Source organism: Cetorhinus maximus, chromosome 1, assembly GCF_964194155.1.
Source record: "Cetorhinus maximus chromosome 1, sCetMax3.hap1.1, whole genome shotgun sequence".
Lineage (NCBI taxonomy): Eukaryota > Metazoa > Chordata > Chondrichthyes > Lamniformes > Cetorhinidae > Cetorhinus > Cetorhinus maximus.
The window spans coordinates 247844469-247866999 of NC_135879.1; the positions used below are offsets into that span (position 1 = coordinate 247844469).

General features: G+C 46.2%; 1 protein-coding gene across 1 annotated transcript in view; it reads left to right on the plus strand.

Moving 5' to 3' along the window:
* The window catches only part of LOC144680096 (disintegrin and metalloproteinase domain-containing protein 12-like), a 268407-nt gene that overhangs the window by 27273 nt on the left and 218603 nt on the right, over positions 1-22531 (plus strand). Inside the window, exon 3 of the mRNA XM_078541258.1 lies at positions 7285-7394. Coding sequence (XP_078397384.1) covers positions 7285-7394 — 110 coding nt within the window. The remainder of the gene's footprint in view (positions 1-7284; positions 7395-22531) is intronic.

The following is a 22531-nucleotide window of genomic DNA, read 5'->3' on the forward strand; positions in this document are numbered from 1 at the left end:
GGTACTAGGACTGGGATTTGAAGGATGTGTTCCATTGGGATTGGTTCCACTTGAACCGGTTGGGGCCGGGGCCTTGGCAGAAAGAATAACTAGGACATCCCAAGGATATTAAATTAGTAAATCATGGAATGGGCGGGGGTGGGGGGCGGGGGGGGGGTGCGGAGTGATGAGAGTGTGTGGGTCAAATAAGAAATATTTATAAAAACACACAGAGTATAAGGAACAAATTGAATGAATTGGAATGTATGACATTAGTAGCCATTGCTGAACCGTGGAGCAGAGATTTCCATGCCCGCTGGCGTCGGTTGTGTTCAGCGGTGTAAGGGGGCAACATGGTGAGAAGGTCAGAAATCAGTTTCACTACGTTGTGAAAGCAGTTTGCGATTGTCCGCTCAGCCCATTGATGGCGGGCTGCGTTTCCCGCCATTGGACATCAGGAACCTCATTGTAATACATCTGCATAAAATAATAAGCCCAGCCGCCGGAAGTGATGTTCCCATCTCCTTAACTTCCCTAACCCCGCCGCTATGTCTTGGTGCACCCCGGACATCCACAGCGGAGGTGGAGGCAGATTACTGACTGCAGCATCCTGTCTGTGATGACTTTGGCGGGCATCCTCTGGAGGGCCGAGACTTGGAGGGCTCCAGTCTGCTTTCGGGTCCTGCTGTGGGGCAGGGGCACCCTCTTTGACCTGTGGAGCTGGAGCTGCTGAGGTCACAGCAAGAGGGAATTCAGATGGGCCAGAAACTCCCTGAGTCACCTGGGTGGATGAGCCAGTGGGTACACCTGCTGATCCTCCCTCCCTGTGGGTGCCTGGGAGCCCCTGGCTCACTCCTTGAAGGGAAGGGGAAGCTGGAGTGAGATCGGGTAGCCCTGCACCCCTCTCACATACACACTGTTGGAGGCCAACTATGGCGTCAGCGATGGAGTTCAGCCTGCGCAGCAGTGATGTCCAAGGTCTCAATGGCTGCTGCCATCCTGCCAGTGTTAACCTTGGCATGCCAGCGCTATCACCTCAGCCTGAAGGCGGACGGACTCCTCCATCGTGCCTTGCAATCTGAGGAGTGCAGCGGACATCCCTTCCTGATGCTCCCGAGCTTGCCTTTGCAGCTCCAGCAACTGTGACATGACCGAGTCCAGGGGCTCGTCACCTGACTTGGACTCAGCAACGTTCTGGCCTCCGCCTGCTGTGGATCAGAAAGTGTGATGTGCTCACCAGATTGTGATCCCGAGACTCTACTCTAAAGCTGGGTCCCAGCCAGGTGTGTGCACAGCATTGGCCCTGACCACCATCACTCCCACTGTGGTTACTGCCCATCCTGTGACCAGAGCGGCAGGACAGCACATCAATACTTTTTTATTCGTTTAAAGATGTAGGTGTCACTGGTCCAGGCCAGCATTTATTGCCAATCCCTAATTGCCCTTATTTAGGGAGCATTTAAGAGTCAACCACATTATCATGGGTCTGGAGTCACACATAGGCCAAGTGAGGACAGCAGATTTCCTTCCCTAAAGGGCATTAGTGAACCAGATGGGTTTTTACAACAATGGTTTCATAGTCATCATTAGGCTTTTAATTCCGGATTTTTATTAAATTCAAATTCCACCATCTGCCATGGTGGGATTTGGACCCAGGTCCCCAGGGAATTACCCTGGGTTTCTAGATTACCGGCACAGTGATAATACCACCACGCCATTGGCTCCCCAATGACCAGCCTCCACTGCAGCCAAAAGGAGCTTGAGGGACGCGTCATTGAACCCAGGGGCGGTAAGGTGTGGGTGAGCACAGTGACAGGTCTTCAGGGTGGGTTTCAGCAGATTTCTCTTCTGAGCTCCCCCCTGGCCTTGATCGGAGGCCCTGGGTCATAGACTCTGTCGGCTCTGGCAGATGCGCCTGGGAAAGCAAGAGGAGAGAATGAGTGCGTGGCAGTGGCCTGTGAAAGAGGACACACCACTCACGGCATGGTTGTGTGATCGATGACGCACTGCTGGGTCCTCACTTGGTAGAGCACCACCAACCTCACCGCCAACACCAGATCATCGCCGGCCAGCTGGATGGCTCTGTTTTCAGAGTCCTTGAGGATTTTGATTTCAGACATTCCTCTGCTGGTCTGCGACATCTCCCTCTTGCTGTGTGCCAACTTGTCCTGCATGAATTGGGGATTCTGGAACAGTCCCGGCAGATCGGAGAGTGGCAAGTGTAACCCCACTATTTAAAAAAGGAGGGAGGGAGAAAACAGTGAATTACAGACCAGTTAGCCTAACCTCAGTAGTAGGGCAAATGCTAGAGTCTATTATAAAAGATGTGACTTTTACAGAACACTTGAAAAGCGTTAACGCGATTAGACATAGTCAGCATGGATTTACGAAAGGGATATCATGTTTAACAAACCAACTGGAGTTTTTTGAGGACATAACTAGCAGAATAGGTAAGGGAGAACCAGTGGATGTGGTGTATTTGGATTTTCAGAAAGCTTTTGATAAAGTCCCACATAAGAGGCTAGTGGGCAAAATTAAAGCACATGGGACTGGGGGTAATATATTGCCATGGATTGAGAATTGGTTAACAGGCAGGAAACAGAGAGTAGGAATAAATGGGTCTTTTTCAGAATTGCAGATGGTGCCACAGGGATCAGTGCTTGGGCCCCAGCTATTGACAATATATATATCAATGGTTTAGATGAGGGAACCAAATGTAATATTTCCAGATTTGCTGATGACATGAAAGTTGGTGGGAATGTGAGCGATAAGGAAGGTGTTAAGAGGCTTCAAGGCGATTTCGGCAGGTTGAATGAGTGGGCAAATACATGGCAGATGCAGTATAGCGTGGATTAGTGTGAAGTTATCCACTTTGGTAGGAAAAACAGACTGGCAGAGTATTATTTAAATGGTGATAGATTGGGGAATGTTGATGTACAAAGTGACCTGGGTGACCTTGTACACCAATCACTGAAAGCAAGCATGCAGGTGCAGCAAGCAGTTAAGAAGGCAAATGGTATGTCGGCCTTCATTACAAGAGGACTTGAGTACAGGAGCAAAGGTGTCTTACTGCAGCTGTACAGGGCCTTGGTGAGACCACACCTGGAGTATTGTGTGCAGTTTTGGCCTCCTTACCTAAGAAAGATTATACTTACCATGGAGGGAGCACAGTGAAGGTTCACCAGATTGATTCAAATACTGGACGGTGAAAATGTGGAACAAAATGGATCACCACCTTCTCCAAATTCCATCACTCAGCAAATTGCCAGCTGCTCACTGTGTAAGGTTGCACTGAGTGCCCTGTGTTTATACCAGGCGAGAGTCAGATAACTAGAAAACAGATTAAGCTCGTTCCTAAATACAGCTGCTCTCTGGTAGGGAGCTTGTTTATCCCTGATTAAGACTGGGTTTACAAATTTAAATTTATCTTAATCAGTAACTTTTAGCTAAATAATAACGATAACAGTAGGGTAATTATTCAACTTTTTCAACAGTAATTGGGATAGAAATAGTGTTAAGGGTTTGGATGGAGTGGATTTCTTGAAATGTGTACAGGAGAATTTTTTAGGTCAATATGCAGAGGGTCCAACAAGGGACAGCGCAGTGCTGGACCTAATTCCGGGGAATGAAGCCAGACAGGTGGCTGAGGTGGTGGTGGGGGAGCATTTTAGTGATAGTGACCACAACATGGTACAGTTTAAGTTTGTTATGGACAAAGAAATAGACAAGTTGCATAAAAATGTTTTGGATTGAGGGAGAGTGGATTTTAGTAAAATAAGGCAGGATCTGGCCAAGGTAGACTGGGAACAGTTACTTGTGGGGAAATCTACAGAGGAGCAGTGGGGGGCATTCAAAAAGGAAATGGGGAGGGGACAGGCTCAACATGTTCCCTCTAGGGCGATAGGAACGAGTAACAAGCCCAGAGAACCATGGATGACCAGAGATATTCAGGTTACAATGAGAAGGAAAAGAGAGGCTTTTAGCAGGTAGATGGGGAGCAAATCAGCAGAGGCATTAGTGGAGTACAGAAAGTGCAGGGTGGAGCTTAAGAAAGCAATTAGGAGAGCAAAGAGGGGATATGAGAAAGCTCTGGCTGGTAAAAGTAGGGAAAATCCCAAGATATTCTATAAGTATATCAATGGGAAGAGGATAACGAGGGAAAGAATAGGGCCCATAAGGGGCCAAGGGGGCAATCTATGGGTGGAGCCAGAGGACATCGCTAGAGTGTTGAACGAATACTTCACATCCATCTTCACCCAAGAGAATGAGGACGAAGGTATGGAACTCAGGGAGAGAGACTGTGAGATTCTTGAGCAAATTGGTATAGGGAGTGACAAGGTATTGGAGGTGTTGGCAGGCTTAAAAGTGGACAAATCTCCAAGTCCGGATGATTTATGTCCCAGACTGCTGAGGAGGGCAAGGGAGGAGATCACAGGGGCTCTGACCCAAATCTTTAATTACTCTCTGGCCACGTGGGAGGTGTCAGAGGACTGGAGAACAGCTAATGTGGTTCCGCTATTTAAGAAGGGTTGTGGAGATAAGTCAGGGAACTACAGGCCAGTGAGTCTCACGTCAGTGGTAGGGAAACTATTGGGGAAAATTCTGAAGGAGAGAATCTATCTCCACTTGGAGAGGCAAGGTTTGATCAGAGATCGTCAGCATGGCTTTGTCAGAGGGAGGTCATGCCTAACAAATTTGATTGAATTTTTTGAGGAGGTGACCAGGTGTGTAGATGCGGGTAGTGTAGTTGATGTAGTTTATATGGATTTCAGCAAAGCCTTTGACAAGGTCCCACATGGGAGACTTATAAAGAAGGCAAATGCACATGGTATACAGGGTAATTTGATAAGGTGGATTCAAAATTGGCTTAGTTGTAGGAGACAGAGGGTGATGACAGAAGGCTGCCTTAGTGACTGGAAGCCAATATCCAGTGGTGTACCACAGGGATCTGTGCTGGGTCCCCTATTATTTGTCATTTATATAAACGACATAGATGACTATGTTGGGGGTAGGATTAGTAAGTTTGCGGATGACACAAAGATTGGCTGGGTGGTTAACAGTGAGGTTGAGTGTCTTGGGCTACAGGAAGATATAGACGGGATGGTCAAATCGGCATATAATTGGCAGATGGAATTTAACACTGAAAAGTGTGAGATCATACACTTTGGAAGAAGTAATTTGACAAGGAAGTATTCAATGAATGGCATGATACTGGGAAGTTCTGAGGAACAAAGGGACCTTGGTGTGTGTGTCCATAGATCTCTGAAGGCGGAGGGGCATGTTAATGGGGTGGTGAAAAAGGCATATGGGACACTTGCCTTTATCAATCGAGCCATAGATGACAAAAGTAGGGAGATCACGTTGGAGTTGTATAGAACCTTGGTGAGGCCACAGCTGGAGTACTGTGTGCAGTTCTGGTCACCACATTATAGGAAGGATGTGATTGCACTGAAGGGGGTGCAGAGGTGATTCACCAGGATGTTGCCTGGGATGAAACATTTAAGTTATGAAGAGAGGTTGGATAGACTTGGGTTGTTTTTGTTGGAGCAGAGAAGACTGAGGGGTGACCTGATGGAGGTGTACAAGATTATGAGGGGCATGGACAGGGTGGATAGGGATCAGCTGTTCCCCTTAGTTGAAGGATCAGTCACAAGGGGGCATAAGTTTAAGGTGAGGGGCAGGAGGTTTAGGGAGGATGTGAGGAAAAACTTTTTTACTCAGAGGGTGGTGACGGTCTGGAATGCACTGCCTGGGAGGGTTGTGGAGGTGGGTTGCCTCACATCCTTTAAAAAGTACCTGGATGAGCACTTGGCACATCATAACATTCAAGGCTATGGGCCAAGTGCTGGTAAATTGGATTTGGTAGGTAGGTCAGGTGTTTCTCACGTGTCGGTGCAGACTCAATGGGCCGAAGGGCCTCTCCTGCGCTGTGTGATTCTGTGATTCTGTGAAATGCAAATGCGACCAAAACTAGAATAAAACTCCCTCACTCACCACTTGCAGAAAGCTGCAGTCTGTAAAGTCACACTCCGTTACTCTCTGTTTCCCATCGCTCAGCCAATTTTGCATTTTGAGCAAAACCTTTCCAGGAAATTCCTCTATGAACTCCATTAACACATGATGCATCTCTCAATCCAGCTGATTCCATTCCATCTGGACCGTCCTCTTCTCTGTGCTACTGGTCAAACCTCCTCCTCTCTTATGTGAGCAATGTTTGAGGTTTAGACTCATTTCAATATCTGTGGTTCTGACTCATTCTTTGTCAGGATCACAAAATCAGAATTCCTTGCCTTGCTTAGTCTCCCATTCATCCTCCCATTCACAGGATTCTCAAATCCAAGCCTCACATCACATTCTGATTTACTTCACTGAATGCAGGGTGCTGCCATGTTGGCCTAAAAGTTCCAAAAATAATTGGGGTTTTGTGAGTATGATGTGTTCTTCCATTCAATAAGTTGTGATAACCTCCATCCACCTCAACGCTTCCATCAATCCATCCTTACCAAATACCTCAATTGCTTCTGACTGTACTCTTTAATCTCTCTTCTCTCCAGCAGGCTAACCTTCTCTTCTCCCTGCTGGAGCTGTCTTGTTCTAACAGAGTCCAGTGCTTTGTCCTGCTGTCCTCGGAGAGCCCAATGTTGTTGCTATCTGGTGTCAGGAGATCTCAGAGCTGGGGTCTGCTGCTGTTGGGAGACCCTGGTGCTGGGAGATTTTTTTCTCAATTCTTTGATGGGACGTGGGTGTCACTGGCAAGGCCAGCATTTGTTGCCCACCCAAAATTGCCCTTGAACTGAACATTTCAGAGGGCAGTTAAGAGTCAACCACACTACTGTGGGTCTGGAGTCACGTGTCGACCAGACCAGGCAAGGACAGCAGATTTCCTTCCCTAAAGAGCATTAGTGAACCAGATGGGTTTTTACGACAATGGTTTCATGGTCACCATGATGAAAACAAAACACTCCGGATGCTGGGAATCTGAAAGCTCTGAAGAAGAGTCATCCGGACTCGAAACGTTAATTCGGTTTCTCTCTCCACAGGTGCTGTCAAACCGGCTGAGCTTTTTCAGCATTTCCTGCTTTTATTTCACAGTCACCTTGACTGAAGCTAGCTTTTAATTCCAAATCTATTAAAATACCACCAACTGTCGTGGTGGGATTTGAACCCATGTCCTCAGAGCATTAGCCTGGTTCCCTGGATCGCTAATCCAGCACCATTACCATGTGGCAGAGTATAACCGTGCAGCATGTATTGTGAACTAATCTTTTTTGAAATGCCATTAAATTTCCCTTGTATTTCCCGCAGGTTTCCAATCTCTCCAGAAAAAGCTTCTTGAAGAGCTGAAGGATTACAAGTTTGTATTCCCACACGTTGTATCTGGGAAAGAGAAACGGAGTGTAGCTAAACCACCCCAGGTAATTAATCTGACAGGGTTCTACGGTCTGATTGCATTGACTCAATCCAACCTGTTATGCCACCTCTGTCTAATGATCTAAATCATTTCAATCCATCCAGAATGTAACATTAAAATAGAAGTAAAACACTGTGGATGCTGGACATCTGAAATATAACATTATTGTTGTTCTGTTATTGGACTAATAATCTAGGGAAGGGGGTCGGTTAACTCAGTTAGCTAGATGGCCCACAAGTGGTTTACACAAACAGTGTGGGTTCAATTCCTGTTCCGGCTGTCATACTTGGGAGCTGCTTCCTGGAAAGGGAGGAGGTATTAGTGGTTTTAGTGGGCTTAAAAGTGGAGAAATCCCCAGGCCCAGATGAGATGTATCCCAGGCTGCTACATGAGGCAAGGGAGGAGATTGCAGGGCTCTGACACTAATTTTCAAATCCTCTCTGGCCACAGAAGAGGTACCAGGGGCTGGAGGACAGCGAATATGGTACCATTATTCAAGAAGAGTAGCAGGGATAAACCAGGTAATTTACAGGCCAGTGAGTCTCACATCAGTGGTCGGGAAACTATTGGAAAAAATTCTGAGGGACAGGATTAATCTCCACTTGGAGAGGCAGGGATTAATCAGGGATAGTCAGCATGGCTTTGTCAGGGGGAGATCATGTCTAACAAATTTGATTGAATTTTTCGAGAGGTGACTAGTTGTGTAGATGAGAGTAGTGCAGTTGATGTAGTCTACATGGACTTCAGTAAGGTTTTTGACAAGGTCCCACATGGGAGAATGGTCAAGAAGGTAAGAGCCCATGGGATCCAGGGCAATTTGGCAAATTGGATCCAAAATTGGCTTAGTGGCAGGAGGCAGAGGGTGATGGTCCAAGGTTGTTTTTGTGACTGGAAGCCTGTGCTGAGTGGTGTACCGCAGGGATCGGTGCTGGGATCTTGCTGTTTGTAGTGTACATTAATGATTTAGACATGAATATAGGAGGTATGATCAGTAAGTTCGCAGATGACATGAAAGTTGGTGGTGTGGTAAATAGTGAGGAGGAAAGCCTTAGATTACAGGATGATATAGATGGGCTGGTAAGATGGGCAAAGAAGTGGCAAATGGAATTTAATCCTGAGAAGTGTGAGGTGATTCATTTTGGGAGGACTAACACAGCAAGGGAATATACAATGAATGGTAGGACTCTAGGAAGTACAGAGGATCAGAGGGACCTTGGTGTACATGTCCATAGATCCCTGAAGGCAGCAGCACAGGTAGATAAGGTGGTTAAGAAGGCATATGGGATACTTGACTTTATTAGCTGAGGCATAGAATATAAGACCACGAAGGTCGTGTTGGAGCTGTATAAAACTCTAGTTAGGCCACAGCTGGAGTACTGTGTGCGGTTCTGTTCTCCACACTATAGGGAGGATGTGATTGCAATGGAGAGGGTGCAGAGGAGATTCACCAGGATGTTGCCTGGGCTGGAGCATTTCAGCTACGAAGAGAGACTGGATAGGCTAGGATTATTTTCCTTAGCGCAGAGAAGGCTGAGGGGGGTACCTGTTAGAGGTATACAAAATTATGAGGGGCATAGATAGGGTAGACAGGAAGAAACTTTTCCCCTTAGCGGAGGTGTCAATAACCAGGGGGCATAGATTTAAGGTAAGGGGCAGGGGGTTTAGAGGGGATTTGAGGAAAATTTTTTTCACCTGGAGGGTGGTTGGAATCTGGAACACACTGTCTGAGGGGGTGGTAGAGCCAGGAACATTTAAGAAGTATTTAGATGAGCACTTTGCATAGCATACAGGGCTACAGGCCAAGTGCGGGAAAATGGGATTCAAATAGATAGGTGCATGATGGGTAGCATGGACACGATGGGCTGAAGGGCCTGTTTCTGTGCTCTATAACTCTATGACTGTATGTTGTATCTGGGAAAGAGAAACGGAGTGCAGCTAAACTGCCCCAGGTAATTAATCAATCCAACCTGTTGTTCCACCCCTGTCTAATAATCTAAATCATTTCAACCATGCAGAATGTAACATTAAAACAGAAACAAAACACTGTGGTTGCTGGAAATCTGAAATGTAACATTGCTATTGTTCTGTTATTGGAATAATAACCTTGAGAAAGGGGTTGTTTAACTCAGTTAGCTAGATGGCCCACATGTGGGTTTTTTTGAAAAATGTACTTTATTCATAAAATATCTGGAAGAACATTCCAAACCATTTCAAAATCACCCTCACAGAATGTACAATCAGATTCAACTTTTATACATGGGTCACAAGGTGTATCAATACAATCAGTGAATATTACAATAATTTCACCTGGTCAATGCAGACAATCAGACAAAGGTATTGGAGTTATCCACATACGTCATGTTGCACTCTGAGGTGCTTCAATACAATTATAATACAATTAGTATTCACTGTAGACATTCATTGTGAGATGTACAGCCCAAGGGGTCTAAACAGTTCCCAGTCCCTCGGTGCACTGTGGCAGAAAGGTCTTAGACAGCGACCTTTCCCCATTGCGCCTTTGCGGCGGCTGCCCCAAGCTTTAGTGCGTCCCTCAGCACGTAGTCCTGGACTTTGGAATGTTCCAGTCTGCAACACTCGGTCGGGGACAACTCTTTGCACTGGAAGACCAACAAGTTTCGGGCAGACCAAAGAGCGTCTTTCACCGAGTTGACGATCCTCCAGCTGCAGTTGATGTTTGTCTCGGTGTGTGTCCCTGGGAACAGCCCGTAGAGCACAGAGTCCTGCATCACAGAACTGCTCGGGATGAACCTCGACAGAAACCACTGCACCTCTCTCCAGACCTTCTTTGCAAAGGCACAATCCACAAGGAGGTGAACAACGGTCTCGTCCCCATCACAGCCACCTCGAGGGCAACATGCAGAGGGGGCCTAACAGAATCACAGAATCACAGTGCACAAGAGGCCCTTCGGCCCATCGAGTCTGCACCAACACGTGAGAAACACCTGACCTACCTACCTAATCCCATTTACCAGCACTTGGCCCATAGCCTTGAATGTTATGACGTGCCAAGTGCTCATCCAGGTACTTTTTAAAGGATGTGAGGCAACCCACCTCCACCTCCCTCCCAGGCAGCGCATTCCAGACCGTCACCACCCTCTGAGTAAAAAAGTTTTTCCTCACATTCCCCCTAAACCTCCTGCCCCTCACCTTGAATTTATGGCCCCTTGTGACTGACCCTTTAACTAAAGGGAACAGCTGCTCCCTATCCACCCTGTCCATGGCCTTTATAATCTTGTACACCTCGATCAGGTCGCCCCTCAGTCTTCTCTGCTCCAACAAAAACAACCCAAGTCTATCCAACCTCTCTTCATAACTTAAATGTTTCATCCCAGGCAACATCCTGGCGAATCTCCTCTGCACACCCTCCAGTGCAATCACATCCTTCCTATAATGTGGCGACCAGAACTGCACACAGTACTCCAGCTGTGGCCTCACCAAGGTTCTATACAACTCCAACATGACCTTACCTTTCAGCCTGAGAAAGAGAGGTCTCATGGTGTTTAAATCGAGATGGACATAAAGGTCTTGAGTAGAGAAAAGGAAATATAGCTTTAAAAGTATGAGAGTGGGACAAGGTCACAAGTTTCAACTATTAAAATATGGATTTAAATTACTAATAGAAAAGCAAAATATTGCAGATGCTGGAAATCTGAAATAAAATCAAAAACATGCTGCAAAAACTCAGCAGCTGTGGTATCATCTGTGGAGAAAGAAATAGAATTAATGTTTCAAGTTGAGCTGATTATTCATCAGAACATTAACATTGAATAAACATGAAATGAAGATTGAATTAACATTGATGCAATGGGTTCTGGGTTCATGTGAAGACATTTCACACCTAAATTTTAGATGCCCTTTGGGAATGGACTGGGTGGTGGGAAGCCTGGCAAAATCTATCAACATCCTGGGGTTACCATTGAACAGAAACTGAACTGGACTAACCATATAAATACTATGGCTACAAGAGCAGGTCAGGGGCTAGGAATCCTGTGCCGAGTAACTCACCTCCTGACTCCCCAAAGCCTGTCCACCATCTACAAGGCACAAGTCAGGAGTGTGATGGAATACTCCCCACTTGTCTGGATGAGTGCAGCTCCTACAACACTGAAGAAGCTTGACACCGTCCAGGACAAAGCAGCCGCTTGGTTGGCACCGCATCCACAAACATTTACTCCTTCCACCACTGACACACAGTAGTAACAATGGCCAGGATTTTCCCCTTGGTGATTTGGGGGCGGGGCCCTCTCACCGAGGGGAAAATGATGCGGGATGACGTTGGGAGAAATCCCTGATGTCATCCCTGTCCCTTTAAATATTCAGGAAGGCGGGCGGACAGCAAAACCAGCTGTCCACCCGTCGGCCTGTCAATGGCCAATTGAGGCAATTGGCAGGCTCATTAACCTTGTTAAACACCCTGCCCGGCCAACCTTAAGGCTGGCGGGCAGGCCAGGAGCCCCAGCGGACTGCAGATTATTCATGAAACTTCATCCACTGGCGGGATGAAGTTTCATGTCTGTTTTTTAAAAATTTAATAAATTTTATGTGCTTATTATTAACATGTCCCATCTCGTGTGACATTGTCACATGAGGGGTACATGTTAATAATTTTAATATTTATCTATTTTTAGAGTTTACTTACCTCTCACGAATCTCCCTGAGACAGCATTTTGCCTCAGAGAGCAGTGCACTCTTTCGTGCGCATGCGCTGAAGGAGCGCACTTTGACAGCTGGGGATTCCCCCCCTCGCACAGGAAGTGCATTGTGCTTCCCGTCGGGCAGGCCGCTGGGTGGGCCTTTATTGGCCCGCCCACTCAAAATGGCGGTGGGCCCTGTTTCGGCAGCGGGGGTTGGCTGTCCGCCCACCGCCGAGCTGGTGGGGCCCGCCCGCCAGCCAAGGGCAAAATTCTGCCCCATGTGTGCCATCTACACGATGCACTGCAGGAATTCACCACGTCTTCTTAGACAGCACCTTCCTCTTCAACTTCATCTCTGAATGTTCTCAACAAAGTTGCTCGATGTGTTCGGTTCCTTCCCGAATGAACCTTCTCCATTTTGGCCAGTCACACCAGGCCAGGTCTCCCAGGATGGAAATTACATTTCCAACACTATACAAGTTCAACCTTATCCCAATGCAGTCTATATTTTTATACAGAGTATTTACAAGCACTCATCATACTGGATACTTTACTCCGCTGTTTTTTTAATATTATTTAGACACAAATGACAGTCAGATACTTATTTTGAGGTGCCCATTATTAAAAGAAATGGATTCTGTCAGCCTTTAGTCGCAATTGTTTTCCTGGTACTTTTTTCTTTAGTGATAATAATTGTTTTAAATTCCTTTCACCCTTTTACCATTTGAATTTCAACTATCCTTGTGATGCTTTGTGTGTGTTCTGCTCTAAAACAGATATAAAACACTTGTTGACAGTCTCTGTTATTTCCTTGTTTTCCATTATTAATGGCCCAGTCTCATCCTCTAAGGGACCAATGTTTGCTTTAGCTACTCTCCTCCTTTGTATTTACTTGTGGAAGCTTTGACTGCCTTTTTTAAATATTTATCACTAGTTTTCTCTTACAATACAATTTATCCCCCTTTATTTTTTTAAATCATATTGTGCAGGCTTCTAAAATGTTTCCATTCTTCTGGGCTAACAGTACTATTTGCAGCATTGTACATCTTTTCATTCAAATTGATACCACCTTAATTTCCTTAGCTTGCCATGGATGGTGCATCCTTCTCTTTCTTTCTAGAGTCTTTCTAGAGTCAATGGTAATCCCCAGGAAGTTGACAGTGGGGGATTCAGTGATGGTGATGCCGTTGAACACCAAGGGGTGATGGTTGGATTCTCTCTTGTTGAAGATGGTCATTGCCTGACACTTGTTTGGCGTGAATGTTACCACTTGTCAGCCCAAGCCTGGATATTGTACAGGTCTCGCTGCATTTGGACATGGACTGCTTCAGCATCTGAGGAGTCACGAATGGTGCTGAACATTGTGCAATCATCAGCGAACATCCCACTTCTGGCCTTATGATGGAAGTAAGGTCATTGATGAAGCAGCTGAAGATGGTTGGGCCTAGGACACTACCCTGAGGAACTCCTGCAGTGATGTCCTGGAGTTGAGATTGAGTTGGAGTTGACCTCCAACAACCACAACCATCTTCCTTTGTTCTAGGTATGTCTCCAACCAGTGGAGAGCTTTCTCCCTGATTCCCATTGACTCCAGATTTGCTCGGTCTCCTTGATGCCACACTCGGTCAAATGCTGCCTTGATGTCAAGGGCAGTCACTCTCACTTCACCTCGGGAGTTCAGCTCTTTTGTTCATGTTTGAACCAAGGCTGTAATGAGGTCAGGAGTTGAGTGGCCCAGGCGGAACCCAAACTGGGCATCAGTGAGCAGGTTATTGCTAAGCAAGTGCTGTCTGATAGCACTGTTGATGACTCCTTCCATTATTTTATTGATGATGGAGAATAGACTGATGGGGATGTAATTGACCAGGTTGGATTTGTCCTCATTTTTGTGTACAGGACATACCTGGGCAATTTTCCTCATAGCTAGGTAGATGCCAGTGTTGTAGCTGTACTGGAACAGCTTGGCTAGGGGCACAGCAAGTTCTGGGGCACAAGTCTTCAGTACTATTGCCAGAATATTGTCAGGGCCCATAGCCTTTGCAATATCCAGTGCCTTCAGCAGCTTCTTGATATCACGTGGGGTGAATCGAATTGGCTGAAGACTGGCATCTGTGATGCTGGGGACCCCCGGAGGAGGCTGAGATGAATCATCCACTTGGCACTTCTGGTTGAAGATTGTTGTGAATGGTTCAGCCTTATCTTTTGCACTGATGTGCTGGACTCCTCCATCATTGAGGATGGGGATATTTGTGGAGCCTCCTCCTCCAGTGAGTTGTTTAATTGTCCACCACCATTCACGACTGGATGTGGCAGGACTGCAGAGTTTAGATCTGATCCATTGGTTGTGGGATCGCTTAGCTCTGTCTATCACTTGCTGCTTATGCTGTTTGGCACACAGGTAGTTAGTTCTGTGTTATAGCTTCACCAATTTCACACCTCATTTTTAGGTATGTCTGATGCTGCTCCTGGCATACCCTCCTGCTCTCTTTATTGAACCAGGGTTGATCCCCTGGCTTGATGGTAATGGTAGAGTGGGGGATATGCTGGGCCATGAAGTTATAGATTGTGTTCGAGTACAATTCTGCTGCTGCTGATGGCCCACAGCGCCTCATGGATGCCCAGTCTTGAGTTCCTAGATCTGTTTGAAATCTATCCCATTTGCACGGTGGTAGTGCCACACAACATGATGGAGGGCATCCTCAGTGTGAAGATGGGACTTCGCCTCCACAATGATTGTGCATTGGTCACTCCTACCGATATTGTCATGGACAGATGCATCTGCGGCAGGCAGGTTGGTGAGGATGAGGTCAAGCATGTGTTTTTTCTCTTGTTGGTTCCCTCACCACCTGCCGCAGACCTAGTTTAGCAGCTATGTCACTTAGGACTCGGCCAGCTCGGTCAGTAGTGGTGCTACCGAGCCACTCTTGGTGATGGACATTGAAGTCCCCCACCCAAGGTACATTCGGCACCCTTGCCACCCTCAGTGCTTCCTCCAAGTGATGTTCAACATGGAGGAGCACTGATTCATCAGCTGAGGGAGGGCGGTACGTGGTAATCAGCAGGAGGTTTCCTTGCCCATGTTTGACCTGATACCATGAGACTTCATGGGATCTGGAGTTGATGTTGAGGACTCCCAGGGCAACTCCCTTCTGACTGTATACCACTGTGCTGCCACCTCTGCTGAGTCTGTCCTGCCTGTGGGACAGGACATACCCAGGGATGGTGATGGTGGTGTCTGGGACATTATCTGGAAGGTATGATTCTGTGAGGATGACTAAGTCAGGATGTTGCTTGACTAGTCTGTGAGACAGCTCTCCCAATTTCGGCACTAGCCTCCAGATGTTAGCAAGGAGGACTTTGCAGGGTCGACAGGACTGAGTTTGCCGTTGTTGTTTTCGGTGCCTAGGTCGATGCCGGGTGGTCCGTCCGGTTTCATTCTTTTTTTGTGCCTTTGTAGCAACTGAGTGGCTTCCTAGTTGCTTACATTTGCCATTTCAGAGGGCATTTAAAAGTCAATCACATTGCTGCGGGTCTGGAGTCACATGTAGGCCAGACCAGATAAGGACAGCAGGTTTCCTTCCTTCCCTGAATGGCATTAGTGAACCAGATGGTTTTTACAAAATTTGACCATGGTTATCATTAAACTTTGAATTCCAGAGTTTTATTGGATTATTGTGGTGGGATTCGAACCCAGGTCCCTGGAGTGTTATTCTGCGTTTTTGGATTGTTAGTTCAGCAGCAAATCCACGACACCATCACCTCCTCCTCAAACTTGCCACTTGTCAGCTAAAGCCTGAATGTTGTCCAGGTCTTGCTGCATATGGGCACGGACTACTAGGTCACCTTGAAACCACATCTCTGAAATGGCTGTCAGGTCATACATGTTTATTTCTATTTGTGCCATCAATTCATCCATCTTGTTACAAATGTTGTGTGCATTCAGATAAAGAGCCTTTAATTCTATCTTTTCACAATTTTTTTCTCTACTCTGACCTTATTTGCTGGTGTACTCTTCCCCTTCCTGTCATACTCTTGTTATCATTACCCATATCGCTGACCTGCACTGTTGCCTTTTCCCTTCTCTTTCACTTTCCAAACTTCCTCTCATGTGACCCCTCCCCCACTCTTTAGTTTAACACCTTTGCTAAAGACCCAGTTGCATGATTAACCGGTACCCTGGTTCCAGCACGGTTCGGGTGAAGCCCTTCCCAGTGCCACAGCCCCTACTTTCCCCAGCGCTGGTGCCAGTGCCCCATGGATGAAAACCCATTATTCCCACACCAGTCTCTGAGCCACGCCTCCTACTCTCTGACCTTATTTACCCTCTGCCAAAGTTCTCGTGGCTCAGGAATAATCCACAGATTAATTAATCTACCTTTGAGATTCTGCTCTTAAATTTAGTCTCTAGCTGCTCATACCCCCTCTTTCTTTGTCCGACTTATGTGTTGGTACCCACATGGACCATAACAACTGGATTCTTCCCTTCCCACTCCGCGTTCCTCTTCAATATACTATAAGTAAAAAGGCTGTATTGGGGAAATTGATGGGGCTGAAAATCGATAAGTCCCTGGAACCTGATATTCTGCATCCCAGAGTGTTGAAAGAGGTGTCTACAGAGACAGTGGATGCATTGGTGATCATTTTCCAAAATTCTATAGATTCTGGAATGGATCCTGAAGATTGGAAGATAGCAAATGTCACCCCACTATTTAAGAAGGGAGGGAGAGAGAAAACAGAGAACTACAGACCTGTTAGCCTCACATCAGTAGTGGGGAAAATGCTGGAGTCTATGATAAAGGATGTGATAAATGGACGCTTGGATAATCATGATCTGCTTGGCCATGCTCAGCATGGATTTGCAAATGGGAAATAGTGTTTGATGAACTTGTTGGAGTTTTTTGAGGATGTTACTAATAAAATTGATCAAGGAGAGTCGATGGACGTAGTATACTTGGATTTTCAGAAGGCTTTTGATAAAGTCCCTCACAGGAGGTTGATTAGCAAAATAAAAGCACATGGGACAGGCGGCGATATACTGACATGGATTAAGGATTGGTTAACAGGCAGAAAACAGAGAGTAGGAATAAATGGGTCATTCTCACATTGGCAGCTTGTGACTAGTGAGATACCACAAGGATCAGTACTCAGGCCCCAGCTGTTCACAATATATATCAATGATTTGGATGTGCGGACCAAATGTAATATTTCCAAGCTCACGGATGATACAAAGCTAGGTGGGAATGTGTGTCATGAGCAAGATGTAAAGCAGCTACAGGAGGATTTGGACAGACTTAGTGAGTGGGCAAGAACATTATTGCCAACGGGCATGGTGGGACTGTCTTATGAAAAGAGATTGGACAAACCTTATCTGAGGAAGGATGTTCTTGCTATAGAGGGATATAGAATATGGGGAGAAAGCGGGAGCAGGCTATTGAGTTGGATAGTCAGCCATGATCATAACGAATGGCGGAGCAGGCTCGAAGGGCCGAATGGCCTACTCCTGCTCCTAGTTTCTATGTTTCTATGTAAACTGGGCCTGTATTCTTTAAGGTTTCGAAGAATGAGAGGTGATCTCATTGAAATCTACAAAATACTTAAAGGAAGAGACAGGGTAGATGCAGGTAAGATGTTTCCCCTAGTCGGGGAGTCTAGGGGACACAATTTCAAAATAAGGGGGAAGCCACATAGGACCGAGATGAGCAGAAATTTCTTTACTCAGAGGGTTGTGAATCTTTGGAATTCTCTACCCCAGAGGGCAGTGGAAGCTCAGTCATTGAATATGTTTAAGGTAGAGATTGATAGATTTCTGATTAACAATAATGTAAAGGGTTATGGGGATAATGTGGGTAAAAGGCATTGAAGTGTTCGATCAGCCATGATCATATTGAATAGCAGAGCAGGCTCGACGGGCTGAATGGCCTTCTCCTGTTCCTATATGTTCCTAGCCCTGCAGAGATGTCTTAAGCCTGGCACTGGGCATTACACCACTCGGTACATTCCATAGGCCTCTATTAATGGGAAAGACAAAGGGGAGCATACTTGCAAGGAAATTATAGAGAGGTGAAAAACTGATAGAGTTTACAATGGGGGACTGTTATAACACAGCAGTTTGTAAAAGCTGAGTTATTTAAAATCCCAGAGGGAAACATTAAACAACTGTCATAACCTATAATTTCAATTGGTACGTTTTGAGTTGCAGCTCTAAATTCAGGAATAAGAGCACCAGTTCTCAAGAGGTTTTTATATCAATCTAAATGAGACTTTTATTAATTTACAACAAATTAAACACATACACATGGCTACAAATTACTACTATCATAACTTTTAACAAATTCCCAAATTAATCTCCACTAAGGCAACAATAACCAATAGACTAGTTCTGTTGAAGAGTCATACAGACTCGAAAAGTTAACTGTGTTCCTCTCCGCAGATGCTGCCAGACCTGCACCCACAACTCTTTCTCCGCTACATCGATGATTACTTCGGTGCTGCTTCATGCTCTCGTCGGGACCTGGAAAAATTTATCAATTTTGCTTCCAATCTTCCAATTGCTTTCAACCCCTCCATCATTTTCACATGGTCCATCTCTGACACTTCCCTTCCCTTCCTTGACCTCTCTGTCTCAATTTCTGATGATAGACTGTCCACCAATATCCATTACAAGCCTACCGACTCCCACAGCTACCTCGACTACAGCTCCTCACACCCCGCTTCCTGTAAGGACTCCATCCCATTCTCTCAGTTCCTTCACCTCCGTTGCATCTGTTCTGATGATGCCACTTTCAAAAACAGTTCCTCTGACATGTCCTCCTTCTTCCTTAACCAAGGTTTTCCACCCACGGTGGTGGACAGGGCCCTCAACCGTGTCCGGCCCATCTCCCGCGCATCCGCCCTCATACCTTCTCCTCCCTCCCAGAACCATGATAGGGTCCCCCTTGTCCTCACTTATCACCCCACCAGCCTCCGCATTCAAAGGATCATCCTCCGCCATTTTCACCAACTCCAGCATGATGCCACCACCAAACACATCTTCCCTTCACCCCCCTGGCGGCATTCCGTAGGGATTGTTCCCTCTGTGACACCCTGGTCCACTCCTCCATCACCCCCTACTCCTCAACCCCCTCCCACGGCACCTCCCCATGCAACCGCAGAAGATGCAACACCTGCCCCTTCGCTTCTTCTCTCCTCACCATCCAAGGGCCCAAACACTCCTTTCAAGTGAAGCAGCATTTCACTTGCACTTCCCTCAACTTAGTCTACTGCATTCGTTGCTCCCAATGCGGTCTCCTCTACATTGGAGAGACCAAACGCAGACTGGGTGACCACTTTGCAGAACACCTTCAGTCTGTGCGCAAGCATTACCCAGACCTCCCTGTCGCTTGCCATTTCAACACTCCACCCTGCTCTCATGCCCACATGTCTGTCCTTGGCTTGCTGCAATGCTCCAGTGAAGCTCAACGCAAACTGGAGGAACAGCAACTCATCTTCCGACTAGGCACTTTACAGCCTTCCGGACTGAATATTGAGTTCAACAATTTTAGATCTTGAACTCTCTCCTCCATCCCCACCCCCTTTCCGTTTCTTCCCCCTCCTTTTTGTTTCTTCCAATAATTTATATAGATTTTTCTTTTCCCACCTATTTCCATTATTTTTAAATGTACTTCCACCCATTGTTTATCTCTACCTTTTAGCACTTTTAGTATTCCCCCAACCCCACTAGAGCTATCTGTACTTTGCTTGTCCTGCTTTCTACTCTTAATTAGCACATTCCTTTAGATAATATCACCACCTTCAACACCTCTTTGTCCTTTTGTCTGTGACATCTTTTGGTTATCTCCACCTATTACTGGCTGCTTGTCCCAACAACGCCCCCCCACCCCCCTTTAACCAGCTTATATTTCACCCCTTTCCTATTTTTACTTAGTTCTGTTGAAGGGTCATGAGGACTCGAAACATCAACTGTGCTCTTCTCCGCCGATGCTGCCAGACCTGCTGAGTTTTTCCAGGTATTTTTGTTTCTGTTTTTGTTTCAGGTTATTCTTAGCCTTCCCTTTTGAATGCAAATTCTCATTGTATCACCAGGTCCTTTGAACTCCACCCCTTCTAACAATAAAATCCCTTTCATAGCACCAGCACTACTAGTAATACAAACATTGTTTGCTGTCTCCTTGCTAGATACAAGATTTCACTCCCACTCTTGAATGTTTTATTCAACAAAATGCAAATGTCCCCTTTACCTCTGTTTACATCTCAAAACTACTGTACATCAAAGCACCCAGACTAGCTGGCTTTAATTCAATTAAAACACACACATACTAAACCTCTATTTAAAAAAAATCCAATTACATTAAGTACATTAATATCTCTTCATGACACGGATGTTAATTAGCCCTCATGTAGGACAGTAAAAGTGTAATGGGAAGAGTTTCTGAAGCACATTCAGGAGAATTTTCAGGACCTGGTTCTGCAGAAAGACGTGGGACAAGTAGATCCGGTGTACCCTGTGTACCTTCAAAGTACATCGGCTCGAGGGACAAGGCAAAGACAAACAAAGCCAGAGCCCCTGTGATGATGAAAGAGGTAGAGAATAGGGCGAAACAGGAAGGGAGCCAAGTATGACAAATACCAGGTTGATTTTTTCACTGGCGAAAACATGATGCTCAGAGGGGAAGTGAAAAGCAGCAAAGAGGGAAGTAGAGACTTTCAGCCAATATAAAAGGAAATCAAAAGCCTTCTATAGGCTATCCCTATATGGTGGTCAATGGAGAGTAGGGTTGATGTGCTGTAGTGGACTTCAGAAGGCGTTTGATAATGTGCCGCATAACAGGCTTAACAGCATAGTTGAATCCAATGGAATAAAAGGGACAGTGGCAGAATGGATATGAAGTTGGCTGAGTGACAGGAAACAGTGCGTAATGATGAATATTTGTTGGACCGGAGATTGGTATTGTAATGATCTTGCTGTACTGGATAGGTCCATCCATCCATCCATTTTCATACCGCTTCTCCTGGTAAGGGTCATGGTGGCAGTAAGCCGGACAGGACCGACCAGACTGCCTTTTCCTCAGCCACAGATTCCTGCTTCCCCTGGGGTATTCCCAGATATTCCCAGGCCAGCCGAGAGATGGTTCGGCCTCGAGGTCTCCACCCAGTGGCCATGCCCGGTCCAACCGCCTCAACTGGCCCCTCTCCATCCGGAGGAACAGCAACTCTACGCCAAGGCTGTCCCGGAGTGCCGAGCCCCTCACCCTGTCCCGGAGATTACGCTCAGCGACCCCGCGGAGAAACCTCATTTCCATCGCTTGGACCTGAAATCTTATTCTTTCAGTTGTTACCCACAGTTCATGACCGTAGGTGAGGATGGGAGACGTAGATCAACCGGTAAACCGAGATCTTCGTGCTAAAACTCAGCTTCCACTTCACCACCACAGACCAGTCGAGCACTCGTAGATCTGCAGCCGCCGAATCGATCAACTAGTCAATCTCACTCTCCCTCCTGCCGTAACTCTCGATCCAAACCCCGAGATATTTGAACTCCTCCACTCGGGAAAGCTGTTCCCCCCTCACCTGGAGAGAGCAACCTACTCTTTTCCGGGAGAGAACCATGACCTCAGATTTGGAGGTGCTGTTATTGGCAGGTGCAGGTTATGGCAGGTGATGTGTGCCGGCCGGACCGGATCCACGAGGGAAACTTAGTCGTGCTATCACAAGGGTTTTACAATTTGTATTAGTTACGAGATGTGTGCACTGAATTCAAGAGTGATAAGTCCAATAAAACCTCTAGAAATTAAAAAAAAATAATTAAATTATTTATTAACAAAATAAAAGATCTCAAGCACATACATAGGACTACAATTACGACTATAATAACTGCTCGGGCAGAATTTTCAGCTTGACGTGCGGTGGGGTCATAGGCCCCACATGTCCATGTGGAAAATGACGCGTGGTGACGTCGGGCACAGTCAAGGTATATCCCATCGAAAGGGAAAGGCAGGGTAAACAAATCCAGAGCTCCCTGGATGAAAAAGGAGATAGGAATTAAGATAAAGAAGAAAAAGTGCGCTCATGACAGGTGTCAGGTAAATAATACAATTGAGAACCAAGAGGAATACAGAAGGTTCAGAGGGGAGGTGAAAAAACACATTAGAGAAACAAAGAGGGATTATGAGAAAAGACTGGCAGCCAAAACAAAGGGGAATCCCAAAGTCTACAATAGACATATAAATAGTAAAAGGGTGGTAAAAGGAGGAGCAGGGCCCATTAGGGACCTAAAAGGGAATTTACACATGGACGAAGGGGCCATGGCTGAGGTATTAAATGAATACTTTGCATCTGTCTTTACCAAGGAGGTAGATGCTACCCAGGCCATGGTAACAGACGAGGAAACTCTGTCACTAGAAGGGTTCAAAATTGATAAGGAGGAAGTTGGATAGACTGTCGGTACTTAAAGTTGACAAGGTACCAGGACCAGACGAGATGCATCCAA